The sequence below is a fragment of the Buteo buteo genome, chromosome 5 (assembly GCF_964188355.1).
Source record: "Buteo buteo chromosome 5, bButBut1.hap1.1, whole genome shotgun sequence".
NCBI classification, from domain to species: Eukaryota; Metazoa; Chordata; class Aves; order Accipitriformes; family Accipitridae; genus Buteo; species Buteo buteo.
Window position 1 is genome coordinate 9,610,418 of NC_134175.1, and position 20,501 is coordinate 9,630,918.

The 20,501-nt window shown below is 55.0% G+C and overlaps 1 protein-coding gene across 3 annotated transcripts in view; it reads left to right on the forward strand.

Moving 5' to 3' along the window:
* Positions 1-20,501, forward strand: part of EPHB2 (EPH receptor B2) — a 137,967-nt gene that overhangs the window by 18,697 nt on the left and 98,769 nt on the right. For all 3 annotated transcript variants that reach the window (XM_075027724.1, XM_075027725.1, XM_075027726.1), the window contains exon 2: positions 18,836-18,900. In XM_075027724.1, the coding sequence (XP_074883825.1) occupies positions 18,836-18,900 (65 nt within the window). The remainder of the gene's footprint in view (positions 1-18,835; positions 18,901-20,501) is intronic.

A 20,501-nucleotide genomic window follows, 5' to 3' on the forward strand; every position in this document is an offset into this window, starting at 1 on the left:
AAGGGAGCAGTGGGGTGGCAAACGGAGGTCTGGGTGAGATAGTGGCTTGCATCATTGTACAGGAGATGTTGTACTGGGCAATTGATTTGGGGTCCTGCTATGTCTGCTCACCTTCTAGGAGAACAAGATTTTTCAGCTCCATCAGTAAAACAAGGCATCTCCGTCTTTGATCAGAGTAGACATCTGGCTCTGGTGTCCCTGTCCCTAACGTCCCCCTGCCACAGTTGTAGCAGTGATCAGGGTTTTGCCCAGTCAAGTCCTGAAAACCCCCAGTGCTGGAGATCCCCCACCTCTCTGGTGGCCTGCCTCAGGGCTGTACAGCCCTCCTGAGGAAGCAGTGTCCTAAATAATCTTTTAATCTCCTACTTGAACCTCCCAATACACAATTTATATTTTGAAAAGGTCTCTCCTGGGTGAAGATGCCCATCCTGGAGTCACTTGCTGTTCTTGTTTTGTGGGATGAGATGCTTTCTGCTTAGCTGGGCATGGGTGAAAGCTGTGTTTTCTCTTCATTCCTTTCAGTCTTTAGGAAATCGCATCTTTCTGGGAGTGGCCAGGTTCAGGTTTTAAACTATGTCTTTGTTTTTTATTCTCTACTTACCCTGCCCCAAATGTTGGTATTACATGAATAGCATTGCCCCAGTGGTGATGATCCCATTTGGCCATGGATACCCCCTGCTCCCGAGATCCTGTCCTGGAAGTCTGGGGAACAAAACACCTAGGAGGAGGTAGGACAGTAGCTAATCCATGAGTTGGTTTATCTCTAAGGTATGGTTCACAACATTCCTGCTGTGCATGAACTAGAAAAGTCTGCAGACATCCATAATACCTCGCAGGAGTGATTCTAAACTAAACACTGGAGTGCTTCAGTTTCGCTTTCCTTGGAGTAATAATTTGCAATCATATCCCAGCTTCAGAAAGCACCTGAGTCAGATGGGGTGAATTATTTGCAGACAGCAGAGCTGTCTTCTCCCGCACACCAACAGCATCTCGCAAGTGGAGGATGTGACACGAGAGGCTGTGGCTATGAGAGATGTCCAGACATGGGAGCGGGTCCATCCCGGAGCTGGAAACGCTCCCTCCATCCCTGCTGCCCCCTGGCACACCTGTTCCTTCCCATCGGCCGCGGTGGGGTTTTTAATAGCCATTTCCCTGTAAAATCAGAAAGATTGCTGGCTGTGAAATACAAATGATACGTACTAAATGCTGTGTAATGGATTCCACTTGCAATGTTTCGTGACTGTGTGTTTCTAATAAAAGCCTCCGGGAGCGAGGCGGAGGCTCAGGCTCACCCGATGGCGGGTGGTTGGGATGCTGGGGAGGGCTGGGTCCTGCAGCCAGCACGCGTCCCCGCAAGGCTCACAGGCAGCCAGGGCGGCTCTTGTAAGATGAAACAGCCAGCTCTGAAACCTGACGGAGGATGCACACCAAGGAAAAAACCAAGCTCACAGCGATGCTCTTTGAGGGGGCTTGTCCGTTCTTTGCTCTGCCGGTGGAGATGTGGGGTTCGGGGGAAGAGGGCAGCAGCAGGACTTGCTTTTTATTATCACGGGACACAAAGCTCCCCTGAGGACATACCTTCTTGCTCAGGCTGGCTGTGAAGATGGGAGATGTGTGCTACGCAGTGCTTTAGCGTGATGAAAGCATGCGGGCAGCACTTGGTGCTTTCAAACTGGGGGACGGATGAGTCACCTAAGGGTTGCTGCAGGGGTAAGCAGGGGTTTCAAGCCATTTACGTGCAATTCAGCAGTGTTAGGCGTATGGGGGGGTTCCCATGGTGCTCCACCAAGGTGTGGATTTACAGGCATGTCCTGAAGGGGCTCGGAATTGGCTGCTCATAGGAAAATACTCTAAGTGGGTCATCGCCACTTTTTGGGCAGCATTGCTAATGAGATTCCTGTCTACAGCAAGTACCAGTGTTAGGACAGTAATAAAGACTGGAGAGGACGGCTTGGTTACACCTGAGACAATTTGGTGCATCAGGGGAACAAAAGTGTGTCTGAGTATGGCCATGGAATACCTGAAAGCAGGGAGCATGGTCCACAGCTGTGGGACAGGAGATGCTAACCAGGAAATTTCTGGCCCTGAAAAAAACTTTGAAATGCATTGCCCTGGAGTGAAAGAGCTAATCAGGTCCTTGCTAGGTGAGCCAGGTCATATCGGTTTATCCTTTCCTTGTGATGCTGGGTCCTGGATGCTGGGTCCATTTCTGGTGTCCACAGCTGAAGGAGTATCAAAATAAAAATAAACCAGCTACAGTCATGACTCAAGGTATGGAAAACCTGCCCATCGTTTGCTTTATCCAGCAGATTAAGGAGTGTCTTCTGGCTCATCTGCTAGTACCAGCCTGGAGGAAGGCTTGTTAATTGTGAAGGTCTGTTTAATTTAGCAGGGCAGGACTCTGTGGCTTGGAAGCTGGACTAATTCAGACTGGTAGAGAAGCATGTTTTTAATAACGTGTCTAATTAACTGTGCAGCAGCTCACCCAGGGATGTAGTCGATTCGCTATTGCTCGTAATCTGTAGATCAAAGGTGACTGATTTCTCATAAACCGGTTTTGACCCCTGGGGCTCTTCCCTCCAGCTAATACCCCTCTGTCTCCAGCCGTCCTTGGGCACGTGCTGGGCTGGAGGGATGGCCGGGCAGCCTGGCCAGGCTGTTTGCTGGCTTAGAACCGTGCGAGCCTGGGTTCGGCTGCAGCGGATGCCAACACCTCGTGCTAAAGCCCTGCTCCCGGTGCCCGATGCGGGAGCGTGCTGGGCTGGCTCTGCTCACCCCATCCTCTGCAGGTATCGTGGGGCAAACATCTCCCTGATAATGCGCATCTTCCTGAAGCTTCAGTTTCAGGGGTATGCTAATAAATGCAAAGATGCCTGGACACAAGCTACTGATCAGGGTTACCTTGCTGCATAAGGGCATCTCCCAGCCGCATGCGTCACGGCTGCTGCGGCATCGGCTGGCACTTACCCTGTGCTGCTCAAGGTTCCTTCCCACGGGCACAAACCAGGGCTGGGGAGGGCTTTCCGTTCGCAGAAATTTAACAGCAACATTGGATGCTTCCTTCTGAAAGGCTCGCCCTTGGCTAAATAAACCCAGGGAAGTCCTTCGGCCGGTGCTGAGCGGAGTGTCGGACCAGATGTTCGCGCTTCACCCGTCTGACCTCCCGATCGATGGAGCCGTGAACTGTCCTTTGTTCGCCCGTCCTTGTGGTTGGACACCCGCTGCTGCGTCTGTGACAACTGGCCCCGCTGCAGACAGCCACTGGCCCCAGACCTGGGGGTGGGAGTCCCCTCTGCCCCCAGGCTTGTGGGGGTGTCAGCGCCCCAGGGTGCTTCGCTGCCCCCCCCCCCCCCGCAGCAAAAAGGGGTGGAAGCCATTTTGTTCATGCATTTGGTTTGTGAGCGCTCGGTGTTGTGTTTTCCAGGGTCTGATGTTTCTCTGCTCAGTGGGGAGCAGAAAATGCCTTTTTTTGGGGGGGGGGGAGCCGGCCACAGCAGGCACTGCCCCCAAGCACTGAATGAGCATTTGCAAGCCTTGTGCCATCCCTGTAGCGAATGCTGGTGAGGGCTCTGCTCCCGGGCACGTCACTGCGTGCTCTGCCCCATCCCGGGTGCCACCTTAGAGGACCCATGTATTTGGCCAAACTGTTTGGGTGTCCCCTCCTGTCACCTGTGCCTCTGCAATGCAACGTTTCACTTTTGGGGGCTTTTTCGCATCGGTGACCCCATCAGGCAAACGTGGTCTCTGAAGGGAAAAGGATGTTCCCTCCTGTCCCCCACCTCTCCCATCCCTCCGTGTCTTCTTTCCCAGTGTCCCTGGTGCAGGGCTTTGCTCCTTGTGGACTCTCCCTGGGGATCAGTCCCAGCCTGGGGACATCATGGCACAAGGACAAGTGGGTGTGCGGAGCCGGTGAGGCTGGGCTTGGCACTGTCCTGGCATGGTACAGGGAACATGATAATTTGCTTTTGCCCATGCTTGGAGCAGGGCAGCTTTAAGGACATTTTTACCAAGTTCTTTAAATCCACGTCCCGTGAGTCAGAACTGCGTCAAGAGTTAATTATTTGGTCCAAGAGGAGTAAACACAGGCTCAGCCAACGGGCTTTTTTTCATCTATAAATCCCAGGCAGTGTGAGTGGATAGATGGGGCCAGCAGCCCTGTGCATCCCGCCGGCGTCTCTGCCGGGGGCGGCTGTGCTGAGGCGGCCGGCCCCGGTGCCTGTGCTCTCTGGGCAGGATAAATCAGGAGACACGGAGGAGTGCTGCATCCTCCATGGGTGGGAGAGGTACCTTCTGCAAACCGAGGAGGTATTTTTCACCCCAGGGAGATGTTTTCCAGTGCCTGGGGTGCAGTGGGGTGCGGACATGCTCCTGGCAGGGCTGGGACAGGCCGGTGCCCCCCTTCGCTGCCCATCGGGATGTGGGTTTTGGGGAAACGCGCCTTGTGCATTTGGGCCGAGCAGCTTGGAGGGCAGCATTCGTGCTCCAGGTGTTCTCGGTGAGCAGCCAGGTATGTGTTATGGCAAGAGGGACTTCTTGAAGCTGGCAGCGCCTAATGGCGTTTGCAACAGAGGGTTTCTGGTAGGATTGGAAGAGCCCTGGTGCCCTGCGAGGCTGCCCTGGGGTGTCAGCCCATCTCCCATAGGAGCGTTGCTCTTGCTGCATCAGCCACGCTGCCCTGTGGATGGCGAGAGGTGTCGGGTAACTTTCCCGCAGGCAGGCTCTGCACTCGCTGAGATCAAATCAGCTGGATTTGCTCCAGCTCCCCAGTTCGGGTGCTGCTGCTGAGCCCCGGGCTGTGCTCACCATCTGCTTGAAAACAGCTGGCCCTGGGGACAGGTAGCTGGAGGGTCATGTCTGGGCTGTAGTGGCATCACAGCCTCTGGGCTCTCTGTGGCACTGGTAGCTTGCCAAGCTTTCCAGAGCTCTGGAGGAGATGCAATGACCACGTACGAAACTGTGTGTGCAAGCTCGCGCTCTGCCTGGTGGTCAAGCCCCGTCTTGAGGACATCTATGTGGTCACCCTCGGCCCAGGCTACATGTGTTGCCTGCCATAAATTCCCTGTGCATCCCAGAGGTAGCAGCCCATCTGCTCCAGCGTCGCTGACAGCGGTGCAGGGTGCTGGTGGTTTCCCACGGCTCGGTCATCGTGGCCGCTGGCTGGCCCAGGCTCTTGTATGGTGACAGCAAGCCCTGCCGGGATGCTCTCAGGGAGCAGAACCCCCTGCAAGAGCTTTGCAGATGGGTGAGGAGAACAGTGTTGCGATGGCAGAGGACCAAGCAGAGTGTTGGGAAATGGGAGAGGAGCAGTGTCCTCTTCTTTTAGTGCTCCTGGGGGTTTAGGCACATCTCTGGGTGCTGAAGCACATCCTACAGATCAGAGTCTGTCCCTGAGCAGAGGATGGGACCTGAGCCCTCCAGAAATCCCTTCCCATCACACTTGTGGGATTCAAAGATCGTCGGGAGTGCAGCAGTAAGGGGAGGATGAACTTGCTGCTCCCTCACGTGTTTTCCTCCTGCAGACGTTGATTTATAAAGGCTGCTTCATGCTGAGTAGGGAATTTGGGGGATGGTGCATTCCCTGCACAAGACTTTTCGCCTGATTTCCCATGTCAAGGCTGAGGAGGTTGTCAGGTAACGCCTCAGTCACCCTGTACACTAAATTTTGGAAGTGTGGTACTTTTATGAGGCTTGGACAGCAAGCCCTAATCCTGCAAAGCTGTAGGTGTTTGTCTGCCTACCCTTTGCTGCTTGGAGGATGCAGGGCTGCTCTCTTCTTGGCAGGGTGGTTTTGCACGTGGGGAAGGAGCGGGGATGCAGCCAGGGGATCTTTCCACAGTCCCCACCACGCACCCGTGCAAAGAGCACTGGAGGTCTGGGGTGCCAGGAGGAGGGTGCAGACACAGCCTGTCTCAAGGGCACGTCTTCCCCGTGGGGTCCACAGGTGCCTGTGGGCGAGTTTGCTGGGGGCTGTGTGTCTCTGGCTTTGCATGGGCAGTGCTGGTCACCATGGTGTCACTTCAGTGTCATGTGCTGGAAGGGTCCAGGGGTGTTGATCAGTGCCAAGCCAAAGCCATTGCAAGGGGTCAAGGTGCTCCACGCTCACTGATTTCCCCAGCCTCTCTTGGGGCAGGTGGTGGGGTGGACTGCCTGCCTCAGTTTCCCTGCCAGCCACTAGAGAAGAGCAATACCTCCTCCTTGCAAAGACATGCTTGGAGGAGCTGGGCAGTGCTGCGATCCGTGCAAGAGGCTTTTACCTGCGGTCAGAAAAGGCAGTGAAATAGGGACCTTCCTCACTGCAGAAGCACAGTGGCAGCTGTCTGTCCTTCCCCATGTCGAGTCTTTATGGCTTGTGCTTGCCTGTCCTGCTGTGCGTAGTAGCTGTGCAGTATCTGTGCTGGCTGGGGGTGGCACTGGCCGTGCAGAGGGATGTGGAGGAGCCACGAGCTCACAGCTACGTCTGGCCAACATCCACGCTGATACCTCTGCTGCTTTATCCTCAAAGCTTGCTCGAGGGGGGTGTCCCTGTTGCTGCCACTCCTTGACAAAGCATCTGAGATGCAGAGCAAGGAAGTAACAGCACAGCATGGGCAGCGTGGGGCCAAACTGCCTGTTTTTTCACCTGGATCTGCCCTCCCCGATGCTTGTCATGTTGTCCTATATCCCAGCTGCTCAGCTAACGCCCCGGGCATCTCTCTAATTTGACTCTTGCCAAGATGTTGGCTGAGTTGTCTGGGAGACTGCTGTGGCTTTTGCAGAGCCGATGGGTTATTTCTCCTCCCAGGTTTTGGTGATCATGCCCAGGGGGCTGGGACTGATCCTGCAGCAGTACTTGTAGAGCCACTGTGGCCTCGCTGGACCACGTGCTTTGGGCACCCTCCTGGTCCAGGAAGGGCTTGCTGAGCAGCTGGACATCTTGGCATCGCTTTGCAGCATGTCCCCAGGGTGCTGGGGCATCTCCATCCCTGGAGCTCTCTGAAGCTTAGCTAGGCAAAGCCCCGGCTGCCCCGGTCTTGTGGTGGGGATGGGGTTGGACCAAGACCCCCGAGCTCCTTTCCACCAGCCCTGTGGGATGCTAGAAAATCATTTGCCATCCTCAGACTGTGCTGTCCCTGCTTGGGGCACGGCCAAAAGTGTTGGCAGGGGAGAGGAGAGCTGTTGGTCCTGGGGCTGTCCTCGCCCTGCAGGTCTGTAGGGGCTCCGCTGACCACGCGAAGGAGCTGCTTGAGAGCAAATAGTTGTCTTGGGGGTGCTGCTGGTATCAGGAAACAACTCTGAAGTTTCTAACATGGCCCCGACACCGCACATCCCTTGCTCTTGGATGGGGCAGGGTGAAAAGCCCCTCGGGGGGGGAGGATGCTGCCAGCGAGGGGACTCAGGGGCATCCGTGGCTCTCAGCATCCCCATGTCACTGCTGGTCCCCAGCCTGCAGCCACCACATCTGCTCGTCCCTCCTGGCTTTGCCCTTTTTTTTGGCTGGTGTGTTGGGGCATCTGCCTTTGCTGCCTGACTTCACACTTGAGCGTCCCCGTGGACTTGCCTTTCCACAGCTTTGGTTGTGTTTGCTTTTGGTGTATTTAAAAATTCCTCTTTTTCTGTCCTTTATGTTTGCTGGCAGTCGATTTTTTCATTGATACATCCTTTCGCAACTGTCTGCATCTTATAACTGCTAATTTACTGCTGCCAACTTCCCCTGGTTTTAATTTATACAATATGTTTATTTTTACTGCAATTTTTTTCTTTTATTCAAAGCCAAGATAATTTTTAGCTAAATACGCCTTCTTTTATGGTCACAGATTTATGAGATTTTGGCAAGGCCTTCTTAAGCTAGCTGTAATTACTCTTCATTGTTTTTGTTTACATTTGCCCCCTAATCAATTTTTGCTAATAATTCCTTTCAACTTTTGGAAATTGCCTCTTTTCCACCTCTGGGTGTGTTTCTTTTTGGTGGGTGCAAAAATCTCTTCCCACATATGCGTAACCAGATTATGGTTCTCTCTACCTATGCAACTGCTCATCCTCGGTTCATCGATGCCCTCTTCTTCAGCTCTCGAAGTGAGATTCTCTCTGTGATTACTCACGTTGGTTATATTAGTTTTGTGATGGAACTGAGTCTCCACAAGCGTTGGGGTCTCCAGGACCCCATCCCAGTGGCAGCCTGGACCCTGGCGTGTGTTCTTCTCTAGTCCCATGAGCAGCAGAGCTGGTTCATAAGCTGCTGCCGCCTTCTCCAGGCTGGTCTGCAGACCTGCAGATAAATCTTGGTGTGGACATTCTCCACCCCTGTGCTGGTCCCCGGTCCCCCAGCTCCTCAGTGCAGCCCTTGTGGGTGCTGGCAGCTCTGCTGTGGCACAGATGCAAGTCGTACCTGAGATTTCAACCCTGGAGGGGCTTCTCTCTCCTTCCAGTCCCACAGCCCATCTCCCGCCTGCTTTGGGGATGCTTTTTCCCGATGGAGGGCAGCTGGCTGGCTCCTGCTTGATGAGCAGCACGATGATGGATGGATGGAGCACATCTCGCCCGGGCAGGGCCACCAGCGAGCAGGAGCCTTGCAGCATCCACCGGTGAAACATCCCCTTGGTTCAACCGGCTGCCTGGGGAGGTTGTATTAGTGTGTAACGAATTACCCGGGCGTGAAGGAGGAATCCCTCTCTGTGGTGAGGTATTGAAGATGGGGTTTTCCCAAGGAAGGAAATGTTTGCAACTCGCTAAAAATACCCACTGCCCGCAGCTGCCGGCTCCGATGTGGCTTTATCTGCAGCGGGGGGGCCCGGAGGGGACACAGGGTTTGCGTTCCTGGCATGGCTGCAAGCAAACTCCCGGAGATCCCAAAGGGATGGCGACGGAGAGATGCTCTGGCCTCAGGAGGGGCTAGAAAGAAGCCAAGCTCCTTGTAGGGATTTTGGGATTTCCTGCATCTGTCCTGGGGAGAGGCTTCCCATAGCCAGGATCCTGATCCGAAGCACCCTGCTGCCACGGCCAGGCTGGGGCATGGGGCATCCCTCCGTGGCTTGGCAAAACCAAGCCTGCAGCTGGCCCTGCGGTTCCTCCCAAGCCGTTCCCGCTTGGAGCTGCCAACCAGAAGCCAATTTACAGCCTGTCAGTAAAAACAGTGAAAAGCAGGAATACTTGGCTGTCAGGTAGATGCACGGAGCCAGACGTGTGCGGCGGAGGGCATCCTTGCTCAGCCACGTGCTCTGTGTGCTCGGCGGTGGGGGGGTGTGAAAGGGGGTCTGGGGCTGTGCACGGCAGCACCGGCAGTGCCAGAGGAGCAGGAGCATCCGCAGGCGCCGGTGCATTTGGGTGCTTGATGCTCGTTGTTTGCTGGGGGACTCCCCACCCCAGCTCACCGGGGCTGGTGTAGCTTGGCTACCTGCCTGTCCCTGCCTGTCCCTGTGCTGCCGTCACCTCCTTACAGCCACCCTGAGCTCTGACATGAACTTGTTGCAGGGGACTGGCTGGAGCCAGGGATGCTCAGAGCAGCCATTCAGGCTGCAGGCAGGGGCTGGCTGTGGTGGCGGGGGTAGACCACAGCCCTCCAGCCCTGGGCACCAGTTTTGGGCATCCCTCCGCTCTGGGCAGCTCCCCATGTTGCTTTGCAAAGACCCGGTCATGAAAGAAGTTAGCCAGGTTAATCTGGCTGGTGTTAATCTGGTGTTAATCTGCACCAGGGGCTAGTCCTGGTCTTTAATTCTCTTTTGCTGGACCCTTGTCCTGCCTCCCCTCGCCCCCGCCATGCCGGTGGCTCTGTGTGGCCCTGCCTTTACGAGCCAGGCCCAGGGCTGTGCGGCGCAGCTGTGTGTCACTGCATGGCGATGGAGCTTTGGCTGGGTTTGGAGATAATATCTTTCCCCCATAAATGTTATTACCCTGTATATGTTCGGGTTGGGGGGGGGAAGGGGGGATCACCATCTGTGTTTTCCAATAAAAGCAAATTAAAATTGAAGCCCATTAAGGATAGCTCAATCGGGATGCTGAGCAGGGCTCTGGAGCCTGCTGGGAACAAGTTGCTTACAGCCCGCGCCACCATGCAGGGTGACAAAACCTCATTTAGTGCCAGCGGTGCTGGGAGGTGGGATGGGGGCTCACTGCACACACTGTCCCCACTCTAGGTGGGGGCAGCCGATGGCAGTGGCCCCAGGGAGCAGGAGAGGAAGAGCTGGCCAGAAACCCCTGCCCTGGGCTCATGTTGCTCCTCCTGGTCCCCTCAACGCTCATCGCATCAGATGATGGGCAGGGGTTAGCGGGGAAAAGGGATGGGTGTCGTGTGAGAGCCGAGCACGTGCTGCTTGCCCGGTGATGCTCTGCAGCCTCCAGGCTTCCTGCTGTATCCCAGCTCTCCTGAGGTTGCCTCACCCCTGTGCCTGGGGATACAGAAGAGTGGGTCTGGGGATACAGGATGCTGTGTCTGGGATACAGGAGAGTGGGTCTGGGATACAGGAGAGTGGGTCTGGGGTATCGAAGGGGACTAGGCGGTACAGTGCTGCACCCATGGCATTTCACCTTGTACCAATCGGCCCCAGGGCATGGTGGTGGGAGCAGGTTATTATGTTACAAAGCAACTCTTTCCCCAGATGCTGCAGCCAGGAGCCATAAGTGGCATCTGCTGCTGCATGCCAATGGTAGTGGCTCCGTGGTTGGGTTCCAGCGGTGACAGCTGTGTGTCCATCCGTGCCGTGGGGTCAGCCCCATACGGTGGCTGTGCCATGCTAACGGCTGGACCAGGGCAGCGTGTGGTGGAGCCTGCTGGCTCCTTTGGGGCTGGAGCTTCTGCAGAAGGAGCTCATGGGCATGGGGTCTCCAACCTCCCAGAGCATCCCTGTGGCCACCCGGAGGAAGAGGGACCTGGAGGCTGTTGGGAGGGACATGGCCCCGCTCCATCCTCCTGGGAGGTGGCTCGGTGGGGTATTTAGTCTTTGCTGGGCCTGTCCCGATGGGGTGGATGAGGCTGGATGCAGGTGAGGGCAACACTTGCTTAACCCTGGGATTCCCTCCTGCAAGGTGTCTTGCAGACGGTGGGGTCGGTGCCACTGCAGGGACCAAGTCATTAGCACTGACAGTAGCAATGGCTGTTAAACGTCTGCATCTGTGGCTACTGCATTCCCGGCAGCAGCAGGAGGGCCCCTGCTCGCTGGCATTTAGCATCTGCATTGTCTCTTCCTGGCAGCCTGCCCTCGGCTGAACTCGGACCACCTACAAGTCCCGGCTCCTTTTGGGACAGATGCTGCCAGCAAGGACCGTGAGTCCCTGGTGCTGCTGCAGCAGCTTTCTGGGGTCTGTGGTGGGGTTATCATGTTTCTGCTGACCTCTGGGGCAGACAGTGTTGGGAAACTTGGGCCAGAGAGGATGCATCTGCAGCGATAGCTGGGGGCGATGTGGCAGCTGGACGGAGCGTGATCCTCCCTTGTATCCAGCCTAACCTGCTTCTTCAGCAGAGGCCCCAGGCTGAAAGATCACAAAATCTGAATTCCCAGTCCCAGCCCCTGTCAGCTGAGACCCAGAACTGGGCCATACCCCTCCTGGCTGGGCAGATGAGAAGGGCAATCCTTAGTGCTTATCTGCTTGGCAGTGATGGTCTGATGGTCAGTTGTGTACTTAGAAAGCAGGACACGTGCTTGGATGACTTGCAGGACCCCTGGGACTGTTGAGTTGGGCTTTCCCCTTGGTTTTGAGCTTTCCAGCAGTGGAGCAGCCAGCACCGTGCAGGGCAACGCCTGCCATGGCTGACGACTTCAGAGGAGGGAGAAGAGGGGCTGGGAAGAGGAGCAGTGAACCTGCTCCTCCCAGCATGCTGGCTTTGGGTCACCGCTGCGCTCTGCCCTGGCTCCTGGCTCACCCGTTGGTGTGCCGTATGCCCGATGGCCTGGTGCAGCTCTGCTCCGAGCCCTGCTTTCCTTATTTCCCGGTCTAGCAAGAGCTGGGAGCCAAGGGCCTCAGGGGTCCCTCTTTCTGGACAGCAGCATCAGCCCTGGGTTTGGTCCCCTGAGGATGGGTCCAGTGATGCGTGTGGTCAGATGAGGTGTGGGGAATCAGGGGAATGGAGGGATCTAGGTGGGAAGGGGGAAAGCATAGGCCAGCTCATGGCAGCCCCCTCGGCAAGGTGTGGAAAAACACAGGGGGAGTTTCCCGTGGGGCTGCTGAACTGCTGTGCTAAGGGCAGGACGTCTTGGGGATGTCCCTTTGTTTGACACCAGTCCTGTCTCCAAGTGTCGCAAGCAGCTGAGCATCACTCAGTAGATGGGTGAAAGTGTCCCAGTGGGCACTGCTGAGCCCCACCAGCTTCCAGCACCATCCCCTGCTCCACCGTTGGCTCTGCGACTGGCTCCCATTTCACAGGGCTTGCAGGCAGACTTGGGTGACATCCTGGTGAACTGAGGGGACAGGAAGGCTCCGTGACTCCCCCAGAGTGGCGACATCTTTCCCTTGCTGGCACTGTGTGCTATCTCTAGGGTCAGGCCTCCCGGCCCCGTGCCTTGCTAGCTCCCGGGACTATCAGCCTGGGGGGGCTGGCTGGCAAGTCAGAGGCACTCTGGATGATGGAGGTGCTGGACATCACCCTTATTCTTAAGGCTCGGAGGCTGACTGGACCTAATTTTCCAGGGAAAAGGGTTGAATGACCAGCTACCTGTCTGCTGGGTTTCTTGCAGCACCGGGACCACCGGCATGACCCGATAGGGCTGCCCTTGGGGTGGCCTTTGGGGCTCTGGGCACGGGGTGGGATGCTGGCAGTCCCCGTCCCAGCTCAGGCAACTGCCTCTTCTCACTCCCTATCAATCACTCTCCCTCTTGGAGTTTAAGTGGATCCCTGAGTGAAGTATCCAAAATATCCTGTAGCCGCCAGCTCACAATGCAGCGTGCTGTTCCCGCGCCAGCGGGTCGGCTGGGGGGGATTGGGTTTCAGTTTGTTCCGCTGGCCATTGGCCAGGCAAAGCAAAGCTCGGGGCTGCAGAGAAGGGCCACTGGGTTTGCTCAGCCCCTCTCAGCTCTCGCTGGCAAAAATATTATAATAAGGCTCCAGTAAAGCACAGGAGGCAGAGAGGAGCCTTTCAACTTCTGGAAGGGTAAATAGATCTGCAGCAAGGGTTCCTTGGGACGGGGGACAGACGGGTTTCTCATTAGCCGCTCCCCCTGCATGGGGGTGCAGTGGCTGTGCCTGAGGCCAAGCTGGAAACGCGGTTTCAGGAGCACGTGTGCCTCTGCGGAGGAGTTTGTCCCAAGCTGCAGCGTCTCCGGTGCGGATCCAGGTCTTGCTCCACCCAGCTGGGCTCCGGCACAGAGCCCGCTCTGCAGCATCCCTCCAGCCTGGACTGATCCGATGAGGTGTGTTAGGTGGGCTTCCAGGTCACGTCTGGGAGATGGTGACGAGGCGTGGTGTACCCCGTGTCTGCCTTGGGATGACTTTGCTCCCAGCCCATCAGAGAGGTCTGGGCAACTTGTTGCCTGTTTCGCACATCCAGCACTGGCCACGGCTGATGTGATCCTGGGTCAACCAAGAAGCTTGCTCCCTCTGTTAATGATATTGTACCAGGATTAAAATGCTGGCAATTTTCCTACCCTGAGGGAGGAGCTGGCGTGAGAAGTGAAAGGGGAAGGGAAAAAGTTGTGGGTGGAAAAATGAGGGTGGAGGCTCCAGCTATCTGTGGGGCTATTTATTTGTCCAGCTGCTTCTTTATCGGGATGAGTTTGGAGCCTGTGAATGTGAAGGATTTGCCAGGACTTCTGAGAAACTCGGGGCCATATGCTCTAAATTGGTCTAAACTGGCAAAACTCCATGGAAGTTATTTTTCCGGACACGGAGAAGTGTGTCTGCAACGTGCACAGCTCCTCTGTTAATCCCTTGCCCCTCCAGCCTCTCTGCCACTGTCCCTTGGTCCTGTCACTCTCTATTGCCAGTCCTGGCCATCCCACTGCCAGCACCCAACGTGATCCCAGTCTTGTCCTCCCCTCCCAGGTCTGCCCACCAGTCTCAGTCCCGACCTGGCCAGATGGAAAAAGCTGGTGCAGCTGAGATCCCCACACTCATCTCACTTGTGGCTGAGCAGCAAGAAGACCACGCAGAAGTGTAGGATCCCCCCACCCAGGTCATTGGCATAGCAGATCACCGGCTTGATGGCGTCTTAGCGTAGCTGTTGAGCATCTGGAGGTGGTGGTATGGTGGTGATGACGCATCTTTAGATGCAAAGTGCTTGAGCCGGAGCCCTGGCATGCCCTCGTAGCAAGCAGCAGTGCCGGTGACGGGCCCCAGTGCTGGCAGAAAGTTGCTTATTGAAAGCATCTTCAAAGTGAAAAGGACAGGCACTTATCTCCTAACCGTCCCGTGGGGAGCAGCGCGGTTTCTGGTGGGAAGCAGGCCAGAGTTGCGTCTGCTGGTTTCAAGCAGCTGCAGATTTATTTATAATGCCGTGGGTAGCATGTGAATCTGCAGATAAACACGCGGGAGGGAAGAACACAAACAACAATATTGAGAAAATGCTGCTCCAGAGAGAGCATTTCACTGAGCTGCAGCTATCGCCAGCCACCAGAGATGGGCCAGGGGCCAGACACCCACCCCTGCCGCTCCCGCGCGGCTTTGCTCCGTGCCGTCACCGTCATTGCCGGGGGTGGCTCTGTCCTGGATGTTGGGTCTTTATGGGGCTGCCGAGGCGCCAGCCCCTCACCCTGTTACTTGGCGCTGCCAACCCGGCAGGATGGCACTGCGAAAGCGTTGGCTGTGGCAGCGAGTGAAGCTGCTGACTTTGCTCATTGAAGCAGGCACCTTCTCCTCTCCATGGCCGGCCGGGCACTAACAGTTGGGCTTGGAGTTGCCCACCCAGAAATCGGTCCATCTTTGTTGTCCCCGGTGCAGGAGCTGGTCCTGTTGGGTGCCCGGAGCAGGGTAGGAGCGTGGGGCAGCCCGCAGGTCGGATCGGGAGACGTGCTGGGTGAGATGCGGCCGTGGCGGCCCAGCGTGGGTCACCGTGGGTGCAGAAGTTGCACGGGGCTGAGCGTGCGGAGGGCAGCCCTGGTGGGACTGCCGCGCGTGGAGGACCTGCCTCTGGAGGACGGGGGGTTCCCATTCCTCGGGGCTGCTGACGCCTTGTGCGGGGCTTGCAGCTGTAGCAGAACTCTGTATGACCGGGTTCGGCTCTCAGGCAAAGCTGTAGCTGCCGTTTCCCTCACAGGCTAAGGAGCTCTGTTTGCTGCGGCTTTGTCCCGGTGTGGATCCTTGCAGACCACAATCAATCATCTCGCGAACTCCTCTGATGAGCTTCTGCAGTCCCCCTGCAGCCATAAAACCCCATCCAGCTGAAGGAGGAATAGGCCCTGGGGGAATCTCAGTCTGCCTTTTGCACGGCTGAGGTGGGTGGTATGGCCTTGCCTTCCTTTTTTCAACCTTCCTGGTTTATTGGTTGCTAGTTCGGACTCTGTGCCAGCACTTTCGGTATGGGACATCAGAGCGGGGCTTGGCTGCGTCTTCGTGGGGCCTTCCTCCCACCGCAGTCTGCCCACCGCTGCCTCTTGCTGTGGAGATCTGAGCAGGTCTGAGCCTGGGAGAGAGGCAGTCAAAAGCCCCTGCAGATGAGGGATATGTTAGTTCATCGGACATCCCTCCTGATTTCGTTTGCTTGAAAAATGAATTAATGCGCTTCTTTTGTCTGGTAATAAGAAACTTCTCAGGGATGAGACAGTGATCTTCCCTGGAGGACCACGTGGCCTCCTCAACCTCAGGTGGAGGGTGAGGGGTGCTCCTGGCCAAGTATATGGGCAAGATAAGTCTGTGGCAGGCTGTTATTTGGTCAATAAGTTGTTCTGAAGTCAGCCGTCAGTGGAGGATGGAGCAAACCCACGACCACCTTTGAAACCCATCCTGGCTTCACATCCGCTTTTGCAGTCAGTGCGGCTAACCCGGTTCACTCTGATTCACGGGGACCAGTTATTCACAATTTTCTGTAATTCAGGCAACTACTGCTAAGTGCTAACATGCCAACCCATCTCCAAATGGACTTTAGCCAGGGCAGCAATTTGGTAGAAAAGCTGTGCAAAAAGGGGCGCATTGGGATGTTACAGCTGTGTGCAATGGGGAGCACAGTCCACCCTACACAAAGAAGGTTGATAAACAGGAGCCTCAAAGAAAGGAACCTGGTTTAGGTGGAAGAATAAGGAAGCTCAGCTAATTTAGTTGTCTTGGAGATGATTCATTTGCCACCCTTAAACACCACAAAAGGGAAAGGAGGTTTTGGATAGCAGAGCCTTTGTACAAGTAAAAGAAAATATAATAGCTGGCAGCCGCACAGTGTAAATTCAGACTGAAATTAATGGAAGATCTTTTTTTATGAGAAGATAATTGACCATTGGAAAAACCTGCTTAAAACCTGCAAATTTCTATTCCTCCTTGTCATGTGTCAAAACAAGATGTCCTTGGGCTAGCTGGGGTAGTAGATGCTTAGCTCCAAGGAGATGTGCAATTCTTCAGCTGAGAATAAGGGGCAGTGGCGAGGGCCGTGGGCAGCGTGCTCTGCAGTAATGCACCGGGCACAACGTTTCCATTGCACTGAGTTTTCATTAAATAAAAGGCTTTTTAAAATGCAAAATACTTCAAAATATTATTTTTATTTGGGGAATTATTTATACTGGTTTAGAGTATACCTCCTTTACGTTATAGTCACTGCTATTAATATACTTACTATGCACCACTGTCATTGATAGTTAAGATAAAGTAACAAATTTAAGGTTTTTTTCAAAGTAATGCAGCTTCTAGCTAGCACTGGGTGAAAAATGTTGTTTTCTTTTCAGATCAAAGTGCCACTGGTGTTTTAATGAAAAAGCCAGATACTCTGATAAAATAAACACTATTATGGAACTATGTAAACAAATATTCAGTTTAAAAAGAAATTTCATAAATCTGAATGACAACATTTCTGGACTAGCCGTTTTCCAGAACTCTTCCTAGTGGGAAAACTTGAAAAGAACTATTTTTGCTTTTTACTCTTGGAATAAAACCAAATTTTGAAATCCTGGTTTCCTGTGAACTGGAAACCGCTGGCTCTAACCAGGAGTAACGAACAACCCACAGTCTGAAAATGATTTACTGCCAGAAGTTGGTGCAAGGAGCATATCTGTGCCGAGGAACTATTTGGCTTGCCGATGGGAAAAGGGGAGTTCATGTGCGCTGTTGAGCAGGCTGAGCAGCAGTCATTTCTGCATCCAGGCTTGTCTCTTAAATGATGGGTCTGCTCAAGGCTGAGCTTTTCTTCCTTTGTTTTTGTTCAGCGTAGTGAGAGTGGAGAAGGTGAAGATGCTGTTGGGGGATTCATGGCAGGATGCTTGTTTTTTTGGTGGTGAGGAGCAGCAGCAGGACACGGTTACAGCCAGTAACTCTCCATCCCTGTTGTGGCCATGGGAACTGGCAGCATTTATTGGGTTATAAGATGGTGGCTGGAGATCTCGACTATACTGGCGTTCTGCTGGGTGGTCGCTCTCAGTGAGCTGATGTGGAGTGGGTGTACACCTTGTATGTAAGATGCTTTTTCTTGAGAGCTGCAGAACCCTAAAGCTGGACTGTTTCCCTGCCTGTCCTACATTAACTGGGAGGGCAAGGAAAGTGAAGCCACAAGCCGAATTTCATGTTTGTATCTTGCCTGTGTGTGTGATGGATGCTTTCCAACATCCCTGCAAATGCAGTTGGCATCCTGAGTGCGCATGCTGAAATCAGGGGCAGATTCACATTCTCCCTACAGAGCAGAGGGATATAATTTCTTCTGTGGGCATCACCTTGGTCTCAGCCACAGAATCACTGGCCATATGCTGGCCTGGATGGTCTGTCCCACAAGCATCACGCTTTTCCCATGCCCAGCTTCTGTGTGCTGAAGCCTTTGGGCATTATTTCTAAACCCCATTTCCTAAACACCGGAATATTGTCCTATTTTCTTAAAACGTCAGCATTGGGCACGGTGCAGAAAAATCCCTGCGTTGCAATGAGCATGCGACCACAGACTTGGAGGATGGACAGTTACCTGGATTGTGGAAACCACTCATGGAAGTGTCTGTCCAATGTATTTCTGACAGGGCCATCTGGCCCGTACCCATGCTGGATGGGGGGGAACTCCTACACACATTAGCCCAAGTATCGGGGTGCCATAACCTGAGCATCCTTTCTCATGCCATCAGTATAGTGAGGCCAACCTATAGCTATTTGGGATGAAAAAACTCCAGTGCTGGAAGCATGATGAGCTGCAGAAAGGACGAGGAGACTTTGCTGCCCGTGTGGCTTATGGAGACTTCTCCTCTGTGCTGGTCAGTGGTAGCATCGCCTGACCTATTTCAACCCAAATTGCCTGGAAAACCAGTTTTAATGTGGGTTTAATTTTTTAGTACGTTTAAGTCCTAGAAGTGCTGTTCCTTCCTGTGTGCTATCGCATCATCAAGGATTCTGCCTACCATGCAAACTGCTGAGAAAAAAACATCCTGCTTTTGCGAAAGAAACTGGAAGGTGATGGAGGAAACCTGCTCCGTCTGGGCTCCTCACGTGCAGCAGCAGAGCTGCTCCGGGGCTGTGGTACCCTGAATCTGGATTTTGAGGAGGAAAGTCCAGCTGGGCTGGTGGGTGGAAAAGCAGGTACCCCCGTCCACTGCAGGAGATAAGGGGGCCAGGGAGCAATGGGCAATGGACAGGGAAGCGGATGGGTGGAGGGACCTAAATCTGGCTCCTCCCCAGCTGAGAGCTGTCCAGAGGGATCGGCGCAGGCTGGGCTCGATGGCTGCGGTCCTGGCCTGGCTCCTCTCCACCTCTTTCCCCTTCGCCAGCCTCAGGTCATTCACCAGATGGCCGCTGACTCCTTGTTTCACCTTCCTCCTACAGAGACGCTGATGGACTCCACAACGGCAACGGCAGAGCTGGGCTGGACGGTGCATCCTCCATCAGGGGTAAGTTATCCTGTTGCTTTATGGGGGCCCAGAGCCTGGTCTGGGGTCTCCTGCTGCACGTGAACAGAGGTGGGTTAGTTCAACAAAAGTCAGCCACTGAAGCAAAGTGCCTTGGCCACATGAAAAGGTCTAGGGGGAAGAGCACAAAAGAGGGTGACAGTTGACATTTCCAGTAATTTTCTAGGAGGTGACACTTCCAAAAAATACCCCAGTGCTGAGGAGTGTAATTCTCACCTTACAGCATCAGGCCAACATGGTGTCGGAGGAATCATACTCTCTGTAAAGCTGACCTGCAGCCACTTAAACATCAGGGAGGAGGAGAAACGAAATGCCAAGGCCACCGTCATTTGTCCCCAGTGTCTCACTCATTATTCCATTGCCTGTCACTTGTAGCGGAAAAGGATGAGGGCATTGGCCTGTGAGGTTGTACCCACAGCAGCTGTTTGATCAAGTCCTGAAATGACTGTCCAGCATCCCTGGCATCTCATGGAGGGACATTTGCGGGCTCAGCAGTGACTGTCTCCCTGCTTTACCAGTGCCAAGAGTTCCCTGAGCCACATCCCCAGACCACCCAGAACAAGCTCCTTTAAAGAAGAGCTTGGGCAAGGCAGTGCATCCCTGCACCCTCCTGCTCATGACAAATCCAGAGTGGCCCCAGCCACCTCCATGTCCCGTGGGGTTTGCGTGGGGCATCGAGGTGCTTCAGAGCATCCTGCCCACGTCTGGCTGAGGTGGCTGGAGCAGTGTGGAGCCCCGATGTGTGACAGCCCCAGACCTGCTCCCGTGCACTTGGGTGGCCCAATCCAGCTCAGCCAAAGCCCGGAGATGCTTCCCATCCCCGTGCGCGGAGGTGGCGACTCGGGCTCCATCCTGCCCTCCAGCCACCCTCCGCAGGGGCTGGATGAAGACGTTTCTGTGGACCTCACCCCGAGGCTGACAGCAAGCCCCCTCCCCGAGCTGACTTGGCAAAAGAAAAGAAACGGCCAAGAAAAGCCTCCATCGGGGAGATTAAACCCAGCTCCCGAGCAGCCTGGCTGCCCTGTCGTGCTGCGGCGCAGGCGCTGCCGGCACCGGTCCCCCATCACCATGATAAAGCCCCGCGCCCGCCCGCGAGCCCGGCCGCCTCGCCAGCGCCGGCCTGGCCGCCGAAGGGGGATGACGGGCACACAATAGGCAGGAGCAGAGGTCAAGTCTTTTTCTCTCCTCGCCCAGCCTTTCTTGTTTGTGGTGTTTCCATATGTAAAGCACGCCTTGCTCCCAGCTCCCCAGCCCTACGGTAATGAGGCCTAGGCCTGCTGGAAGCCGTCTCCCTGTATTATTGTGCTGCCTTCTTCTTTTGAGCTCCCGGCATGTTAATTAGAGAGCGAGGAGAAAGGGAGAGGCTTCTAATTAAGCGTCGAGGAAGCGTAGGAGCTGGTGCACGGGGGTGACTTTCTCTCCCAGCTGAGAAAAGGGAGCTCGGGGAGCCCCCTGCTTGCTGCTGCAGGGATGCGGGAGGATGCTGGGGGTCCTAAGCCTGGCCCTCGGGGTGCTCCCAGGTCCCCCATCCCTGTCAGGAGGGAGACACCCGCCTGGAAAGTCCAGCGCAGCCCCGGCGTTGC